Source organism: Coregonus lavaretus (genome assembly GCF_964263955.1).
Source record: "Coregonus lavaretus genome assembly, chromosome: 13".
Lineage (NCBI taxonomy): Eukaryota > Metazoa > Chordata > Actinopteri > Salmoniformes > Salmonidae > Coregonus > Coregonus lavaretus.
Window position 1 is genome coordinate 33,215,432 of NC_140000.1, and position 20,704 is coordinate 33,236,135.

At 45.1% G+C, this 20,704-nt stretch overlaps 1 protein-coding gene across 1 annotated transcript in view; it reads right to left on the reverse strand.

Moving 5' to 3' along the window:
- Nucleotides 1-13,176: 13,176 nt before the first annotated feature.
- LOC311140868 (transforming growth factor beta-2 proprotein-like) overlaps nt 13,177-20,704 on the reverse strand; it is a 48,188-nt gene continuing 40,660 nt past the window's right edge. Inside the window, exons 3-7 of the mRNA XM_084176145.1 lie at nt 18,852-18,984; nt 18,627-18,737; nt 17,749-17,917; nt 15,631-15,784; nt 13,177-15,286 (exon numbers count right to left, since the gene is read on the reverse strand). Of these exons, the coding sequence (XP_084032271.1) occupies nt 15,128-15,286; nt 15,631-15,784; nt 17,749-17,917; nt 18,627-18,737; nt 18,852-18,984 (726 nt within the window). The 3' untranslated portion in view covers nt 13,177-15,127. The remainder of the gene's footprint in view (nt 15,287-15,630; nt 15,785-17,748; nt 17,918-18,626; nt 18,738-18,851; nt 18,985-20,704) is intronic.

Below are 20,704 nucleotides of genomic sequence, written 5' to 3' on the forward strand. Positions count from 1 at the left end.
CGCCGTTGGATCCTTACAAGGCACCCCGACCTACGTCCACAATATCTCTGTCTCTTTCTCATGCGAATGACGGGGATTTGGGCCTTGTCGGGTGTCTGTCGGATATCCTTCGCGTCCGACTCTATGAAGAAAAATCTTTGTCCAATACGAGGTGAGTAATCGCTGTCCTGATATCCAGAAGATATTTTTGGTCATAAGAGACGGTAGCAGAAACATTGTGTACAGAATAAGATCTCAGAAAATAAGTTGCAGACCTCCACAAGTCTGGTTCATCCTTGGGAGCAATTTCCAAATGCCTGAAGGTACCACGTTCATCTGTACAAACAATAGTACGCAAGTATAAACACCATGGGACCACGCAGCCGTCATACCGCTCAGGAAGGAGACGCGTTCTGTCTCCTAGTGATGAACGTACTTTGGTGCGAAAAGTGCAAATCAATCCCAGAACAACAGCAAAGGACCTTGTGAAGATGCTGGAGGAAACAGGTACAAAAGTATCTATATCCACAGTAAAATGAGTCCTATATCGACATAACCTGAAAGGCCGCTCAGCAAGGAAGAAGCCACTGCTCCAAAACCGCCATAAAACATCCAGACTACGGTTTGCAACTGCACATGGGGACAAAGATCGTACTTTTTAGAGAAATGTCCTCTGGTCTGATGAAACAAAAATAGAACTGTTTGGCCATAATGACCATCGTTATGTTTGGAGGAAAAAGGGGGTTGCTTGCAAGCCGAAGAACACCATCCCAACAGTGAAGCACGGGGGTGTCAGCATCATGCTGTGGGGGTGCTTTGCTGCAGGAGGGACTGGTGCACTTCACATAATAGATGGCATCACGAGGAAGGAAAATGATGTGGATATATTGAAGCAACATCTCAAGACATCAGTCAGGAAGTTAATGCTTGGTCGCAAATGGGTCTTCCAAATGGAAAATGACCCCAAGCATACTTCCAAAGTTGTGGCAAAATGGCTTAAGGACAACAAAGTCAAGGTATTGGAGTAGCCATCACAAAACCCAGACCTCAATCCTATAGAAAATGTGTGGGCAGAACTGAAAAAGTGTGTGTGAGCAAGGAGGCCTACAAACCTGACTCAGTTACATCAGCTCTGTCAGGAGGAATAGGCCAAAATTCACCCAACTTATTGTGGGAAGCTTGTGGAAGGCTACCCGAAACGTTTGACCCAAGTTAAACAATTTAAAGTCAATGCTACCAAATACTAATTGAGTGTATGTAAACGTCTGACCCACTGGGAATGTGATGAAATAAATAAAATCTGAAATAAGTCATTCTCTCTACTATTATTCTGACATTTCACATTTTTAAAATAAAGAGGTGATCCTAACTGACCTAAGACAGGGAATTTTTACTATGATTAAATGTTAGGAATTGTGAAAATCTGAGTTTAAATGTATTTGGCTAAGGTGTATGTAAACTTCTGACTTTAACTGTAGGCATAAATATGGTCTGTGTCTTGCTGTCATAGGGGGTGTTTTTTTTTTAGTAGGCTACAACTTCTACTGTAGTTTTTATGTATTATGGAGGCTTAGTTGATTGTTTATGCAAAGCTTGAAGTCTAAATTTGGGAAAATCTGAGCTATTAGTAAGGAATGGATGGTTTGGGTGACTGACTGGTGTCTGTTGGGGGTGGGTTTTATTTGTGAAGGTTAGTCAGCATGATCTATTGACAGGAGGGGTATGGGGGGAAGTACCTTGTTTGAGTGTGTATTAATGGGGACAAAGTAGTAAAATGTTGGCTAATCACTGACTAGTGTATGTCCTACAGACTAATCCTGCTGCTGCTCTTATGAAAAATGATTGCAGTCAGAGTGCAGTATAACTGCAGTACACTGCAGTATAACTGCAGTTAAAGTGCAGTATAATTGCAGTTTAACTGCAGTACACCGCAGTTATTTTGCAATTACTGCGTCCAAAATAGCACAGTGGACTGCAGTTACTACACTTTTACTGCAGGTTCAAAAGTAAAAAAAAGATTTTGTAAGGGTGATGATGACCTTGACACCAGCTTTAGTAGTACAGATCCTGTAGAACCATTGGATGAAAGCTTTCAGCCGTGAACACGTTCAAGCTCAACATCATCTGACTCGGATGAGTAAAAGACTGCACATGGCTGGCATGAGCCAAAGTGTATAGTCTATGTGTCCAAGGTCATGGAACTCATGAAGTTCTGCCAGACCAGCTGCCATTGCCCAACACAAAATGAGGTTCACGCTGCCTGGAACATTCAGCCAACACAACATCCATATTCAGTTAGACTGATGTTGTAGTATAATATAGAATGCCTAGTACGCTCACAACTGCATTGTGGTATAGATATTGCTAGCTATTGCACATATGTATATAATGGAGTTGGATAAAATGTTTTATATAATCTTTTTTACAAGTGTACTGACAAGTGACTAAATGATTCCAGCTGCATCAAAAAATCTAATCAAATCAAATCACATGCGCCAAATACAACTGGTGTAGACTTTACAGTGAAATGTTTGCTTACGAACCTTTCCCAACGATGCAGAGTTTAAAGAATAATAATAAAAAATGAAATAGTAACTAACACAAGGGGAATAAAATTAAATACACAACAATGGAGCTATATACAGGGAGTACCAGTACCAGATCAATGTGCAGAGGTACTTGAGGTAGATATGTACATGAAGGCAGGGTAAAGTGACTAGGCATCTGGATAGATAATAATAAGAGTAAATAAGAGTAAAATAAAGAACAGAGTAGCTGCAGCAAATGATGAGTGTAAAAGCGTGTGTGTGTGAGTGTGATATTGTGTATGTACAGTGAGGGAAAAAAGTATTTGATCCCCTGCTGATTTTGTACGTTTGCCCACTGACAAAGACATGATCAGTCTATAATTTTAATGGTAGGTTTAGTTGAACAGTGAGAGATAGAATAACAACAAAAAAATCCAGAAAAAAAAAATGCATGTCAAAAATGTTATAAATTGATTTGCATTTTAATGAGGGAAATAAGTATTTGACCCCTCTGCAAAACATGACTTAGTACTTGGTGGCAAAACCCTTGTTGGCAATCACAGAGGTCAGATGTTTCTTGTAGTTGGCCACCAGATTTGCACACATCTCAGGAGGGATTTTGTCCCACTCCTCTTTGCAAATCTTCTCCAAGTCATTAAGGTTTCGAGGCTGACGTTTGGCAACTCGAACCTTCAGCTCCCTCCACAGATGTTCTATTGTATTAAGGTCTGGAGACTGGCTAGGCCACTCCAGGACCTTAATGTGCTTCTTCTTGAGGCACTCCTTTGTTGCCTTGGCCGTGTGTTTTGGGTCATTGTCATGCTGGAATACCCATCCACAACCCATTTTCAATGCCCTGGCTGAGGGAAGGAGGTTCTCACCCAAGATTTTAACGGTACATGGTGCCGTCCATCGTCCCTTTGATGCGGTGAAGTTGTCCTGTCCCCTCAGCAGAAAAACACCCCCAAAGCATAATGTTTCCACCTCCATGTTTGACGGTGGGGATGGTGTTCTTGGGGTCATAGGCAGCATTCCTCCTCCTCCAAACACGGCGAGTTGAGTTGATGCCAAAGAGCTCGATTTTGGTCTCATCTGACCACAACACTTTCACCCAGTTCTCCTCTGAAACATTCAGATGTTCATTGGCAAACTTCAGATGGGCCTGTATATGTGCTTTCTTGAGCAGGGGGACCTTGCGGGTGCTGCAGGATTTCAGTCCTTCACGGCGTAGTGTGTTACCAATTGTTTTCTTGGTGACTATGGTCCCAGCTGCCTTGAGATCATTGACAAGATCCTCCCGTGTAGTGTAGGCTGATTCCTCACCGTTCTCATGATCATTGCAACTCCACGAGGTGAGATCTTGCATGGAGCCCCAGGCCGAGGGAGATTGACATTTTTTTTGTGTTTCTTCCATTTGCGAATAATCGCACCAACTGTTGTCACCTTCTCACCAAGCTGCTTGGCGATGGTCTTGTAGCCCATTCCAGCCTTGTGTAGGTCTACAATCTTGTCCCTGACATCCTTTTGAGAGCTCTTTGGTCTTGGCCATGGTGGAGAGTTTGGAATCTGATTGATTGATTGCTTCTGTGGACAGATGTCTTTTATACAGGTAACAAACTGAGATTAGGAGCACTCCCTTTAAGAGTGTTCTCCTAATCTCAGATCGTTACCTATATAAAAGACACCTGGGAGCCAGAAATCTTTCTGATTGAGAGGGGGTCAAATACTTATTGCCCTCGTTAAAATGCAAATAAATTTATAACAGTTTTGACATGCGTTTTTCTGGATTTTTTTGTTGTTATTCTGTCTCTCACTGTTCAAATAAACCTACCATTAAAATGATAGACTGATAATTTCTTTGTCAGTGGGAAAACGTACAAAATCAGTGAGTGAGTGAATGTGTATATGGTGTGATTATAAAGTCTAATGAGCGTGCGTAGGGTCAGTGCAAGATAGAGTCAGTGTAGATAGTTTGGGTACCATTAATTGACTATCTAGCAGTCTTATGGCTTGGGGGTAGAAGTTGTCTCTGAGCTGTTGGTCCGAGATAACACTTTGTATTCAGGACAAAAAGTTAATTGCTTTGCCACATTTTTTGCAGTATTACTTTAGTGTGTTGTTGCAAACAGGATGCATGTTTTGGAATATTTTTTATCTGTACAGGCTTCCTTCTTTTCACTGTCAATTAGGTTAGTATTGTGGAGTAACTGCAATGTTGTTGATCCAGCCTCAGTTTTCTCCTATCATAGCCATTAAGCTCTGTAACTGTTTTAAAGTCACCATTGTCCTCATGGTGAAATCCCTGAGCGGTTTCCTTCCTCTCCGGCAACTGAGTTAGGAAGGACGGCTGTATCTTTGTAGTGACTGGGTGTATTGATACACAATCCAAAGTGTAATTCATAACTTCACCATGCTCAAAGGGATATTCAATGTCTGCTTTTTTTTACCCATCTACCAATAGGTGCCCTTTGCGAGGCATTGGAAAACCTCCCTGGTCTTTGTGGTTGAATCTATGTTTGAAATTCACTGCTCGACATAGGTACCGATAATTGTATGTGTGGGGTACAGAGTTGAGGTAGTCATTCAAAAATCATGTTAAACACTATTAGTCCATGCAACTTACTTTGTGACTAAGCAATTTTGCACTCCTGAACTTATTTAGGCTCACCATAACAAAGGGGTTTAATACTTATCGACTCAATATATTTCAGCTTTTCATTTTTTATTAATTTGTAAACATTTCAAAAAACATAATTATACTTTGACGTTATGGGGTATTCTGTGTAGGCCAGTGAAAAAAGATCTACATTTATTCCATTTTAAATTCAGGCTGTAACACAACAAAATGTGGAAAAAGTCAAGGTGTGTGAATACTTTCTGAAGGCACTGTAGCTACCTTCTTACTGCTAAAACAAATTATGCAGGGAGTTGGTGTATCATTTCAACTTTTATTTCTTGGCAAGTAAACATGTTTCAATAAAACAGTAGTTGAGTCTGTCATTGTAGCAAATAAATAGACATGGATTGTATTCAAGATAAAGTTTATTTGCTCAGGAGACCGAGTTGAGTTTACACAGCAGTATGCAGGAACAGTTATGGCAATTTATGACCAAATATACTACTAACGCCTATAATAAATACTACAGTTCTACAAAGGGAATACTTGCATATGGTGTGTTTGGTGGGTGCAGTGAGGTGTTCGGAGTCACTTTGATACAACGGGAGATTTCACATCTCCTCTTGAGTCATCAACTTATTTGTATCCAACATACTGTCCATTGTGTGAGGGATGAATGGCCCCAACAACACAGGCAAGGGGATTCGGTGTCCTGTGCCTAACTTCTCCCCACATAGAACTAACTCCAAAAAGAATCCGTAGGCCACCAAACGGTATTGCCTGTACGAGAATGACAATTAAACGCTATTAGACTTTCATGAGCAATCGTTGTGTACTGTCTGTATTCTTACTATAGCAGCACAATGTATAATATTACACATCTCACAGACACACGTTAGCAATCTAGCTACAACACAAAGGTATAGTTACTCAAAGACTAATATGTGTCATAAAACCAAAGTCATTCCATTACTCTTCGTCATCATCAAAACATTTATCCAGTTTTGCTAATAAGAATTCCTAATAAGATGCACTGAGGCTAGCTAACGTTAGCTAGCTAGCTATCCAGCTATAACATTAGGCTACAGTACATTTTGGGTGTAGCAAACAAAGCTACCTAGCTCAACTTGGCTAGCTTGGCTTGTAGTAGTACTAGCAAGCCCTGTTACGGCCAACTCGATCACGAAATTATACTGCACTGAACAACAATGCCTCGTGTGAAAAGAGAGCGTATATTGCTAGCTACTGACAGCAAAACAACTTACTCGTTTGTCTAGGCTGCCTCCGCCAGTTGATCTGGGAGGTTCTGAAGAACATCTCCAGCACACCTCTATCCATATCTGCATTGAAACTTCGATGGTCTGTCACAGACACACGATCCATGGGGTCTGCTGTGACCCTCTCTAGTAAGAACTGTCCGCGATCGAATTCGTTGCAGTGCAAACATTCCTCTTCTGTCGTAATGGCTGGGCAGCAACCGCATAGGCGCCACCAGTCGGAGTCTGACTGCAGCTCCCCACTCGCTCTCTAACCCCCCAAAGTACCCCTGGTCCGGTCTGGCCCTGCTGACCGGAGCTGGACTGCACACTGGTGGAGCGGATTGCTCTAGCTCCGGTGTGAAGCAGCTGACCCGTGCTGAACCAGGCACCAGTGGAACAGGCACGGGCTGTGCCGGACTGACGACGCACACCACTGGCTTGGTGTGGGGAGCAGGAACGGCCCGAGCCGGGCTGACGAAACGCACCCCTGACTTGGTGCGGGGAGCAGGAGCGGGCCGAACCGGGCTGACGAAACGCACCACTGACTTGGTGCGGGGAGCAGGAACGGGCCGAGCCGGGCTGACGAAGCGCACCACTGACTTGGTGCGGGGAGCAGGAACGGGCCGAGCCGGGCTGACGAAGCGCACCACTGACTTGGTGCGGGGAGCAGGAGCGGGCCGAACCGGGCTGACGAAACGCACCACTGACTTGGTGCGGGGAGCAGGAACGGGCCGAGCCGGGCTGACGAAGCGCACCACTGACTTGGTGCGGGGAGCAGGAACGGGCCGAGCCGGGCTGACGAAGCGCACCACTGACTTGGTGCGGGGAGCAGGAACGGGCCGAGCCGGGCTGACAAAGCGCACCACTGACTTGGTGCGGGGAGCAGGAACGGGCCGAGCCGGGCTGACGAAGCGCACCACTGACTTGGTGCGGGGAGCAGGAACGGGCCGAGCCGGGCTGACGAAGCGCACCACTGACTTGGTGCGGGGAGCAGGAACGGGCCGAGCCGGGCTGACGAAGCGCACCACTGACTTGGTGCGGGGAGCAGGAACAGGCCGGACCGTACTGGGGACACACACCACTGGCTCTACCCCGGGATCTGGAACGGGCCGGACCAGACTGGTAACACATCCCAGTACCTCTCGCCGTGCCTCTACACCTTCCATCCCCTCTTCGACCAGTGGCCCCCGTAACCTGGCGGCCTCCTCTGCCAACCCGCTGGGCCGCTCTGCCGCGGTCTCCTGCTGGCCCGTCGTCCACGGCGTTAGCCCCCCCCTAAAAATTTTCTGGGCGTCTCTCCTACCCGTGGACCAGGTCTCCATGTCCCTCGCCAGCCTTTCGCCCTTCTGCTTCCATGTCAAGCCCTTCTCTTCCTCACCCGGCTTGACCCAGTCGAGGAGGCGAAGGAGATCTGCTAGAGATCTCCCTGGCGATGGCTCCTGGACACGCTGCTTGGTCCAGTCTTGGTGGTTTCTTCTGTCACGCTCGTCGGGAACAGAGGAGGACCAAGGCGCAGCGTTGAATGCGAACATATTTATTTAATTAATGATCACACGATCAAAAACAACAAAACGATGACGTGACAGTCAATGGTTACATACAAACCAACACGAACAAGAAACCACAATGAATGAATGCCTAACGGCTACCTAAGTATGACTCCCAATCAGAGACAACGAGCTACAGCCGTCTCTGATTGGGAGCCACCCTGGCCAACATAGATATACACCAACTAGAACCAACACACATGAAAACTCACACCCTGGCTCAACATACTAGAGTCCCCAGAGCCAGGGCGTGACAGTAACATAGCTCCCGTGAACCTGTAGCAACTAGTACCACCCCGTTTTGAAAAGCCTGCCTTTTTACAGCCGTCAGGCTGCAGTCTGCATGTTGTGGCAGATAGGAACATCATTGAGACAAGTCCAATGGCTCTATTGAACAAGGACAACCATATTTATGCGCTGCTAGTGGGATCGTGCAATCGGCAAAACACAAAGGCCACCATAATTGCTACAAAACATGACTCCATTCATTTTTAGATCAGACAGCAGGCTCAATCAACCAATGACGTCATTGGCTGAACTCTCCCAGCCCAAAATTCTAAAATACCGCTATGGTGCATAATTATGTCTGAAACACCTCTCATCACTCATAATTATGTAGGGAGACTGAAAAAACACCCCAAATAGTAGTGTTTAGCGGTGAAGTTTCCCTTTAACCCCTAACCCACAAGGGAGAATTTTCCTTGTTTTACTATCCTTGTGGGGACTTTCCAGTATCCATTAGGGTAGCAATACAAGCACACACACATGCACGCGTGTCACAGGTGTAGAGAGGAGTAGGCAGGAGGCAGTCGCAGGGTTAGAACTACTGAATTTATTTAAGCACCATAGATCAAAGTGGGATGAAACCGAAATGCTGTTGTGCTCAAAATATATCTTCATAAACAAAAGGCACAGGGCGAACCCAAAATGCAAAATATAAAGTACTCAGGAAATAGTAGGAGAGATTCCTCTCAGGAAAACAAGTAACATATACAATGACGACAAAGACAAATGGCAGAGGGAGTATATATACAGTGATAGAGTGGGGATTGGAACCAGGTGTGTGTAATAATGACGAGACAAGTCCGGAGTTGATGAGTGAAGGGCGTTTGCCAGCAGTAGGTTCGGCAGCAGCTAGAAGACCGGCGACGCCGAACGCCTGAGCTGGACAGGAGGGGGAGCCAAAGCGAAGGCTGGTGTGACAGCGTGCACGAACGCGTGCATGCACACACAAACACACAAACGCACAAACGCACAAACGCACACACACACACACAAAGGCTCATCAGACATGAATTATCTGACAAGTAGCCTTAGATTTTCTCTGTGATAATCGGGGCCTGTGCATTGCTCCGTGCTGATGTCACCTTTCAGAGTGCCTCGCTCTGATTTCATATTATTGTGTGCTGCCAGCTGCGGCTGAATCACCAAATCGCTTTACTCCCTAGGGACGAGGAGCCCTTTCACCCCAAACCCCTCGTTCTCATCTGCTGGATACTCTCAGGCTTTCACTGTGTGTTTGTGCATGAATGCCAATGAGGGAAAGCACTTCTGAGGTATTGTGGACATCTAAAAGTGTGTGGTGTGTGCAGTATGGGTGTGTGCAGTATGGGTGTTTGCAGAATGGGTGTTTGCAGTGTGGGTGTGTGCAGTATGGGTGTGTATGTGTACAAGAGAGAAAAATAATGCATGTGTCCATGCATGTGTGTATACGCGTGTGTTAGAAAGATTGAATGTGTACGTGCATATGTATGTGTGTTAGAGCAGACAAGTGTGCATGTGTGTATACGTTTGTGTATGTGTGTGTCAGCGGGGAGGAAGCTGAGAAGCAAATAAGACATGAATCTGTGTTTCAGAAGTGCATGTGAAATCTTCAGCGTTCCCCCTAGGTTACAGACCCTGAGAGAGAGAGAGAGAGAGAGAGAGAGAGAGAGAGAGACAGGCCACACCTGGACACAGTAAGACGCATGTGAAGAATCACAACAAAGAGGAAACGACAACCCAATTAGACTCTGCTGTTCACTGCTCGTCCTGCCGCCACAGCTGGTCTTTGTCTAAAGCCCAACAGCACTATACTCCCTGAGCTGTATGTTAGTGTTTCTCAGTTGAATCCCATAGCACTGCACCTATCAACCATTGGTAATCTTGTGCCATTGTTTATAATGTTTATGACTGCCTATGACAGATGTTATGTCTAGCTTTTGCAATGATCAAAATGCTATCTAATACTTTCTTAGCATAATAATTATTTCTAATGGTTTAAACGGTTAGTCACTCTGTTGTCCTCCATTTGACAAGAATTCCTATGAGTAATTATGATGCCATCTTGATGCTTAGGAATGATTGGGGTGGGCAGGGAGGGACTGCTGGAAGAAACTTGATACTGTTCAGTGATTTTCGCACTGCTGTGAACTGTGATATCATCAGTTAGTGGAGCATTTATCTCTCCAAGCACAACTCTGTCTCAATCACAGGAAGTGCCCGTTTAGCTTCAAAACATGTTATTTTCAACAGCCTATATTCTCCATAAAGGACCAGAATGCTGCTATGGATGGTATCCTATAGACGTGCCTAAGAATTGGTTTGCAAATCTCTGACTATGAGTGAGAAGGTTGTTGCGTACTGCAGTTGGTGATATATTGTTGCATATTGCATATAAATAGTTTCATGTAAATAGTTAATTGCATAACCCATATTGCAATGTATTAGTTTCAAGTTTTAATGTCAAATGCACAAGTGCAGTGAAATGCCTTTCTTGCAATCTCAAAACCCAACAATGCAATAATCAATAACAATGTATTACTAGAAAAAAAGAAATAAGAATAAGAAATTTGAAATACACAATAAAGTAAGTAAGTAAGCATACCATATGCAGGAAATATTTAAATAGTCAGTTCCAATACCATATTTACATGCGCAGGGATACTGGAGTGATGGAGGTAGATATGTATAGGGGTAAGGGGACTAGGCAACAGGATATAAGATAAACAGAGTAGAAGCAGCTTGCATGTGAGTGGGTGTGTGGGTGTGTACAGTCAGTATAAATGTATGTGCATATTATGTGTGAGTGAGAAAATGATGGAGTGAATGTTTGTGTGTGTTTTGGAGTGACAGTGTGTGTGAGTGTGTAGGGCCCTGTGAGTGTGCATAGAGACAGTGCAAATATTGAAATAAAAGGTCAATAAAGATACAAGGTAAACTCGGTGATAGAAGGTGTTCAAGAGCCTGTTGGTGTCAGACTTGATGCACCAGTACCTCTTGCCATGCGGCAGCAGAGAAAATAGTCTATAGCTTGGGTGGTTGGGGTCTTTGACGATTTTCCGGGCCTTCTTTTCACACCGCCTGATATGGATGGCAGGGAGCTCGGCCCCAGTGATGTACTGGGCTGTCTGCACAACCCTCTGTAGCGCCATGCAATTGAGGGCGGTGCTATTGCCATACAAAGCAGTGATGCAGCCAGTCAATATGCTCTCAATGGTACAGCTGTAGAACCTTTTCAGGATTTGAGGGCCCATGCCAAACTTTTTCAACCTCCTGAGGGGGAAGAGGCACTATCGTGCCTTCTTCACGACTGTGCATGTGTGTCTGGACTATTTTAAGTCTTTAGTGATTTGGACACCGAGGAACTTGAAGCTGTCTACCTGCTCCACTGCCACCCCGTCGATGTGGATGGGGGCGTGCTCGCCCCCCCATTTCTTGTAGTCCACGATCAGCTCCTTGGTCTTGCTGATGTTGAGGGAGAGGTTGTTGCTCCGGCACCACACTGCCAGATCACTGACCTCCTCCCTGTAGGCTGACTCATTGTTGCCGGTGATCAGGCCTAGCACCGTCTTGTCGTCAGCGAACTTGATAATGGGGTTGGATTCGTGCGTGGCCATACAGTCGTGGGTGAACAGGGAGTACAGGAGGGGACTAAGCACACACCCCTGTGGGGCCCCTGTGTTAAGGGTCATGTGGTGGAGGTGATGTTGCCTACCCTCACCACCTGGGGTCGGCCCATCAGGAAGTCCAGGATCCAGTTGCAGAGGGAGGTGTTCAGACCCAGAGTCCTAAGCTTGGTGACGAGCTTGGAGGGGATAATGGTGTTGAAAGCTGAGCTGTAGTCAATGAACAGCATTCTTACATAGGTATTCCTCTTATCTAGGTGGGTGAAGGCAGTGTGGAGAGCAATTGAGATTGTGTCACCTATGGATCTGTTGGGGCGGTATGCAAATTGGAGTGGGTCTAGGGTGGCTGGGATGGTGGTGTTAATGTGTGCCATAACCAGCCTCTTAAAGCACTTCATGATTACAGAAGTGAGTGCTACAGGGCGGTAATCACTGTGGCATGAAGCCTTAGAGTTCTTAGGAACAGGGATGACTGTGGTCATCTTAAAACATGTGGGGATTACAGACTGGGACAAGGAGAGGTTGAAAATTACTGTGAATATATATGCCTCCCAGCTGTTCTGCGCATGCACTGAGAACACACCCTGGAATACCGTCGGGGCCCACGGCCTTGCGGGTGTTGACCTGATTAAAGACCTTTCCCACGTCGTCCTCGGAGAGCGAGATCACCCAGTCCTCTGGGTCGGTGATGGCCCTCACACCCGCCTCGATGCTGTTGTTTTGAAAGCGTGCATAAAATGCATTGAGAACGATGTGTTGTACATTGCATTCGTATCCAACGTGATCATTTGAGAATAGAACTGACCCCCCATTGGTTCAGGCTCAGATGATGCCAGAGTCTCCCTCTCACTCTCAAGGTGAGAAGCATCATACCAGAACAAACTGACTCAAACCTCCCACATCCTTTTAATACTGTTCATACTCCTTCCATCTCTCTTTCCTTTCCAGCACCCTATCTGTGCACACACTCCCTCTTTTTTCCTCCTCATCCGCAGACTCCTTTTCGTTCCCTTCTCAGTCAATCTCTAGCAGTTACTCTTCTGGACAGTTATTACAAATGTATATTCATGGAGTACTAACAACGTGCCATTCTAGCTTATCTCCATAGCTTTTCACAGTAAGAAATAGAGAGAAATGCATTCAGTGCTTTTGTTGGAGAATAAAATGACAGCACACTCATGCAGCATAAGAAAATCATACTGTTATTGTTTTTCTCAATGGGAGTGGCAAATAAATCTGTTTTGGAAACTTCTCTCTCAACATCTCTCTCAAGGTTTGATAACATTTACGTAATATCACGCTTCGATTAACACAGATTAACAGCAAAAAGAAAAGGCGAATTGCGTTATTCCCTTGTAATTTAAATAATTTATTTTCCACTAGAGTACCACAACAATAATGTGTTACAATACATCATAGTGGGTCAACAACAACAAAAACATGATCATCATAAACAACAACAACGAAAAATAAAAGCTCTATCATGACAATATTGGTGCCTCGCTCCTCTTCCTGGTTTTCCAGGAAGTCCACTGCCGCGGGTGCCCAAAGTGGGGTGGGGTTAGGGGCGGGGTACTGTCACCTACACTTCCTGATCTAAGTCACATCATCAACACTCCTCATTTAATAAGGGGGAAGTAACGACTAATAAAAAAGGTTAAAAAAAGGTAGAATCAAAATAGCGTCAGTGCAATTCTTTGTATCCAACAATTTTTATTCCTACAAATGACATAAACCTATGACTGAATAATGGCTTTACACTTTGAGGGAGGCGGACGAGACAAAGCTTTTCGAATGCGAATGAGCAGATACAACGCTGGTGTCCATAGAAACTACTGCACACCTGTAAATATGACCTTTTGACCTAAAGTAACCTCAGACCTAATGGAATGGTCTCATAGGTCCATGGAGAATATCTGAACCAGGTCACATCTACTGTCCATTCTCACCAATTGTATCCCTTCTCTCTAATAATCACTACAACACCACTACAGCTCCCTAACTACTATACCTCCCCATTCCCATACAACTGCATCATATAGACAACGACAACTCTACCTTTAATTCTACTCAGAACAATCCAAAATATCCACAGAAATCTCTGTTAAATGTGTGTTCATGATGACATCACTTCCCTTGTGTAGTTGATGGAATCACATATTTTCCTGTACCTTTTATCACTGTTGAGCTTCCGAAAGCATTCAAGATTCAGTGCACAAGGTAAACAGAACTCAACACTACTTTGGGACACTTTTGTAGTTTAGTTTTTTTGTTATCGAAATGTCAGGACTGTTCGTTCCAACAGTCTGAATATGTTGCCTGCTGCAAGGTTTGGGATGCGTGTGTGTGTTTTAATGAGTATGCCTGTGTGAGGATGAGTCTCTGTTGAAAAGGTAGACATACTAGGTGTGCCTATTTTCTTTCTTTCTTTCTCTCTCTCTCTCTCTCTTAAAGTCTCCTAGCCTCTTTCTGCCTTACGTGGCTGTTACAGCACATATAAACAGCATATGGGATGTGATTATAACGTTACTATGTTATAACATATTAGTAAACTGACATTGGGAAGTGGATTCATCCACCACTTCTCGAGAGAGTTGAAAACGAGTTGGGTGCTAACCATAAAACACTGGATTTTAAATAGGCAATACAATTATCAGAAATCAAAACAAAATAGAAAATTACAATCGTTTCAAAAGGATGCAAAACGAGACAAACAAAAACAAGGAGATGGCTTTGAATGTTGAAAACGGGGGGTCATCTTTGTTTCTCAGACGTATTATTTCACATATAGACACTTATACTTTTTTCCAGTGTTTGCCATACTCTTGCGTCTTTGTGTGACAAGTGTGTGAGGTGAGGCATGTTGACAGGGCCTTTCTAAACACAAAAACACAGGCACGCCTGTACAAAAGCCACAGCTGTGTGTGTGTGTGTGTGTGTGTGTGTGTGTGTGTGTGTGTGTGTGTGTGTGTGTGTGTGTATGGTTGTTTCGGGAGACATGTTTTCTGTACCTAGACCTGCTCAGCACCTTTTCAACTTGCTTGTAGGAGATCAAATATGTCTGTACAATAGTGCAGGTGAGTGATAGTGTGACTGACTGTGTGAATGTACAGTATGTGTTTGTCGAAGAATGTGTGTATGTGTGTGTGTGTGTGTGTGTGTGTGGGTGGCTAGGTGCATACACATGTGCATATGTGTATGCATGTGTGTGTGACTGAATGTGTGTGTATGCAAGTGGGTATGTGTGTGACTGAATATGCACGTGTGTATGAATGTGTATGACTGAATGTGTGTTGCCTTGTAACAGTTCCTAGCTGCACTTGCAGGACTTGACGATCATGTTGGAGAGCTGCTCTATCTTGGGGGTCTTGCCGATGTAGTAGAGGATGGTGAGAGGCTCCAGATCCTGAGACACACAGCAGGGCGATGCTGACGCCTCCGGGTTGATGGTGTTGTACAGGCCTAGCACCTGAAGTGAAGAATCACACACAGAGGTAAAGTATGAGGCTTGATGTTGACAAAGGCAATGGTCTTTGACCAGTGCTGCTTGAAACTATTAAATAAAATAAAAATGATCTCTTTATCGCAATGAAACACAGAGCCAATGAAACCAGGGCTAGAGGTGACCCTGAATGAAACAGTACAGGGCCAATACTTTTCTTATTTCAGACTCTACAGAGGAATGAGACGATCTACAGAAGAACTCTACTCCACACTGCTACTCTCACCACTGCTCTACACCACCACTCAGACCTCTGCTGGCTCTAAACCAATCCCTTTGGATTATTTAACCTTTGACCCTTGAATTCTCACCTTGGAATGCTGTGTGTCAGCGCTCCATAGATAGGGACAGGCCCCGGCGCAGAAGTTAGCATTGTAGCCCTTGGGCTCGTGGATCCACCTCCAGCCCAGATCCTTCTTGAAGTCGATGTAGAGCGACCGCAAGCAGCAGTTATCCTGGACATTTCTGTGTGTAGGAAGACAGAGAGAGTTAGGAGTGAGGGATGGATACGGTTCTGTGGGAGCCACACGTGTGTGTGTGTGTTTGTATGTGTGTGTGAGGGTGTGTTTGTAAGAGAGAGTGAATACATGCATAGCTGTGAGCGGAGAGAGTTCTGCAATAAGAACAATTGCCAAGTGTGTATGTGTGTCACTGAGAGGATGAGCTGCTGACAGAGAAGGTAACTATTTACTAGGTACAGTGAGGGAAAAAAGTATTTGATCCCCTGCTGATTTTGTACGTTTGCCCACTGACAAAGACATGATCAGTCTATAATTTTAATGGTAGGTTTATTTGAACAGTGAGAGACAGAATAACAACAAAAAAATCCAGAAAAACGCATGTCAAAAATGTTATAAATTGATATGCAATTTAATGAGGGAAATAAGTATTTGACCCCTCTGCAAAACATGACTTAGTACTTGGTGGCAAAACCCTTGTTGGCAATCACAGAGGTCAGACGTTTCTTGTAGTTGGCCACCAGGTTTGCACACATATCAGGAGGGATTTTGTTCCACTCCTCTTTGCAGATCTTCTCCAAGTCATTAAGGTTTCGAGGCTGACGTTTGGCAACTCGAACCTTCAGCTCCCTCCACAGATTTTCTATGGGATTAAGGTCTGGAGACTGGCTAGGCCACTTCAGGACCTTAATGTGCTTTTTCTTGAGCCACTCCTTTGTTGCCTTGGCCGTGTGTTTTGAGTCATTGTCATGCTGGAATACCCATCCACGACCCATTTTCAATGCCCTGGCTGAGGGAAGGAGGTTCTCACCCAAGATTTGACGGTACATGGCCCCGTCCATCGTCCCTTTGATGCGGTGAAGTTGTCCTGTCCCCTTAGCAGAAAAACACCCCCAAAGCATAATGTTTCCACCTCCATGTTTGACGGTGGGGATGGTGTTCTCGGGGTCATAGGTAGCATTCCTCCTCCTCCAAACACGGCGAGTTGAGTTGATGCCAAAGAGCTCCATTTTGGTCTCATCTGACCACAACACTTTCACCCAGTTCTCCTCTGAATCATTCAGATGTTCATTGGCAAACTTCAGGCGGCCCTGTATATGTGCTTTCTTGAGCAGGGGGACCTTGCGGGCACTGCAGGATTTCAGTCCTTCACGGCGTAGTGTGTTACCAATTGTTTTCTTGGTGACTATGGTCCCAGCTGCCTTGAGATCATTGACAAGATCCTCCCGTGTAGTTCTGGGCTGATTCCTCACCGTTCTCATGATCATTGCAACTCCACGAGGTGAGATCTTGCATGGAGCCCCAGGCCGAGGGAGATTGACAGTTATTTTGTGTTTCTTCCATTTGCGAATAATCGCACCAACTGTTGTCACCATCTCACCAAGCTGCTTGGCGATGGTCTTGTAGCCCATTCCAGCCTTGTGTAGGTCTACAATCTTGTCCCTGACATCCTTGGAGAGCTCTTTGGTCTTGGCCATGGTGGAGAGTTTGGAATCTGATTGATTGATTGCTTCTGTGGACAGGTGTCTTTTATACAGGTAACAAACTGAGATTAGGAGCACTCCCTTTAAGAGTGTGCTCCTAATCTCAGCTCGTTACCTGTGTAAAAGACACCTGGGAGCCAGAAATCTTTCTGATTGAGAGGGTGTCAAATACTTATTTCCCTCATTAAAATGCAAATCAATTTATAACATTTTTGACATGTGTTTTTCTGGATTATTTTGTTGTTATTCTGTCTCTCACTGTTCAAATAAATCTACCATAAAAATTATAGACTGATCATTTCTTTGTCAGTGGGCAAACGTACAAAATCAGCAGGGGATCAAATACTTTTTTCCCTCACTGTATGTACAGTATCTATTAGGTGTGTGTGTGTGTGCATGTGCACATGCTTGTGTGTGTGTTGAGTTCCCGCCAGCAGAGTGGTGTCGGGGTCATGTGAGGATCAGTGGAGTCAGTAGGGGTCAGTACCTGGAGCAGAAGGCAGCGTCCAGGGCTCGTTTGGAGCGGTGGCTCTTGTGCTGGGACTCCAGGCGGTAGGAGGGCAGCAGCATCATGAGCAGGTGGGGAGCCTGGGCGCTGTGGCGCCGCTTCCTATACACCTTCAGGTCTCCGCTGTGGTGGAAGCTGTCATCTATACCTGTCAATCATACACATACATATCATCAATATCCATCATGTTCATACAATGTCAAATCAAGTGTGACATTAAAAAGTGGAAATTACATATTTTTGAAGCCTTTTAAAACCTTGAATACACTAAAATGTGCATTTACTGCTGCACAGGACAATTCTCTGCGACAACAGAGTGATCAAATTAAGATAGAACATCTGTGTAGGACCCATAGGGCTCTGGTCAAAAGTAGTGCACAATATAGTAACTAGTGTGCCATTTGGGACACAACCAATATCATCTGTACCAGTGAATCACACAAACTGCATATCTGCTACTTACTGCACTTCTTGCCAAACACATTGTTGCATAACTATTAATGTCAGTTAGCTACATATGAATACAAGTAAAATACAATGTACTGCCTTTACCTCTCAATTTACAGATATTCTACCTTAATTTGACCACTCTGTTGTCGCAGAGAATTTTCCTGCGCACCAGGAAATGAAACTGTAGTGTTCAAGGTTTAAAAAGGCTTCTAAAGTTTGTAATTTTCACGTTAAAATTTCAGACTTGATTTGCCCGAACAAAAAATGTATCAACCCCTTCAAAAATGTCCATAATAATTCAAATGTCCTGTTGCTGCAGGATTATTTTCCTGCTGTGAGAAACTGGTCAAATTAAGATAGCATCTGTATACCTGTAGAGTAACACACATATCCTGTCCAATACATACCTGCAAAGCGGGTTTCCAGCTCCTCACTCTTATTGGGGATGATGTAGTTGTTTGAGGGCACAAATGTGCAGCACGGACAGTGCAAGCTGATCTTGAATCCACTGTTTCTGTCTGGGGGGAAAAATAGACAGGATTGTTCATCCACAACAGGCCAATGAGATTTCAGCATCACATATGATCAGTGATTCAGCTGTAGTATAGGAGGTCAAAACCTCCACGTCCTACCTCTGTGAAGCAACCATTCACTGACTGCCTCTGTCACGTCAAAAGACAGCCACTCCCCCTCCGTGCGCGTGCGCACCACCTTGCTGTCGATGTAGCGCTGCGTCGGGGACGCCAAGTCCTTGTGACTCAAAATCTGTGGAAACACATCAAGCGCACGTGTGAGTCCACATGCACAACACAAGTCCTATGTACGAGAACAACCTGGAGGGAAACTCTGGTAAGTGTCCCAGAAGTCGCTCCTGGTTCAGTTACTTGGGTCTGGTAGTGGTCCCCCCTGTCCCCCCAGTCTCCCCTCTCCCTGATTGATTGAGCAGGTCTAGGAGGAGCCAAGCTGGGCCGGAAACAGATGCCGGACAGAGCGATGTTATTCTGCTGTCCTTCATAACCATGTATTTATGTTGGCCATGCTCTCCTTAATGTGAAAAACACTGCTCCTCTACTCCACCACTGTCTGCTACACCACTGAGATCTACTGCTACTACAGGGAAGCCTAACGAGAGAAGCGAGAGAGGGAGGGAGAAGAGGTAGGGGAAAGGCGAGAGAGAGGCAGAGAGAGAGAGAGAGAGAGAGAGAGAGAGAGAGAGAGAGAGAGAGAGAGAGAGAGAGAGAGAGCGAGAGAGAGAGAGAGAGGAAAGAGAGGTTGAGACCAGTCAAAACCTCTGAAAAGTAAGCCTACAGAGACTGGGGCCAATTGCTTATAAACTCTTGAGATGAGAGACAGAGATGGGGGCCGATCTACCTGGATGGCTACTTACTTCAACATATCTAGGCCCTAGCTATCTTTCCTCTAGGCCCTGGCTAGTCTTCACTAGGCCCTGGTGAGTGAACCATCTCAGGGCCCGATCACTCCTCAACAGTCATGGCAAAGAGAAAACCTTTCCACTCGATAATGTATAGTATCACTGTATCTCTGAAAAATACATAATTATGATAGGCTAAATTCCACTCTGTATCTGCATGTGTGTGGAACTACACAAGTCAGCGTAAGGTTTTGGGTGTCCAGTTCATGTACAACACGACTTGAATGTATTACTGAAGGTTATCAGTTGATCTCCTTGGAGAAACTCTCTCTGGTTGCACCGGCTCTATTCATCCTCCCTCACACGCTTTCAATCGCCTGTGTTTGCGTGAGAAAATCCTCCATGTTGAGCTGTGTTTAGGCCACCTGTCATTCCCCTGGCTGGACATAAACACTACCACGCCCTGGGAATGGGCTGGTGCCGAAGGCCCTACACTGTGTGGAGGCAGTAGACGCTGGGCTGGCTGGGCTGGAGCGCAGCCCCCGGAGACTCAGCACCGGGTCTAAATCACCGCTCTGCATTCCACACTCCTCTCTCCACTCACAAATAACGCTGGACTGATCCATGAGCCGCCCGGCTCCCGACACTACCGACTCACACATTACTAACAGGCCCATGCTGAGCTTCATAATGTGTGTGTGTGTGTGTGTGTGTGTGCACGCATGTACGCTCAAGTATGGCATATAGTAATTTAGTGGTAAGCATTTAGTCATCTATTTCACACTGGTCTGAAGTGGTAAAATATAGGGGATTAAAACAAAAAGTGGTATCTTTGTGGAATACCACCATAGTATTATTCATGCTGTGTCAGGTGTGCCAATGGAGACACAGTATGTATATAGTATGGAGTGGTTGAGTAAAGACTAAAGGAAAATACACACCATAATGTACATCAGCCGTGCATAGTAAATCACCTGCTGGGTGTCGATGAACGGTGGCGATTGCACATGTAGAATCGTCGGGAAATTAACAGAAAATGACAGCAGTTGTTCTGTGGTTAGAGGTGATACGATGGCCACTCACTGCTTTTAACCAATCGCTGGCATGGTCTGT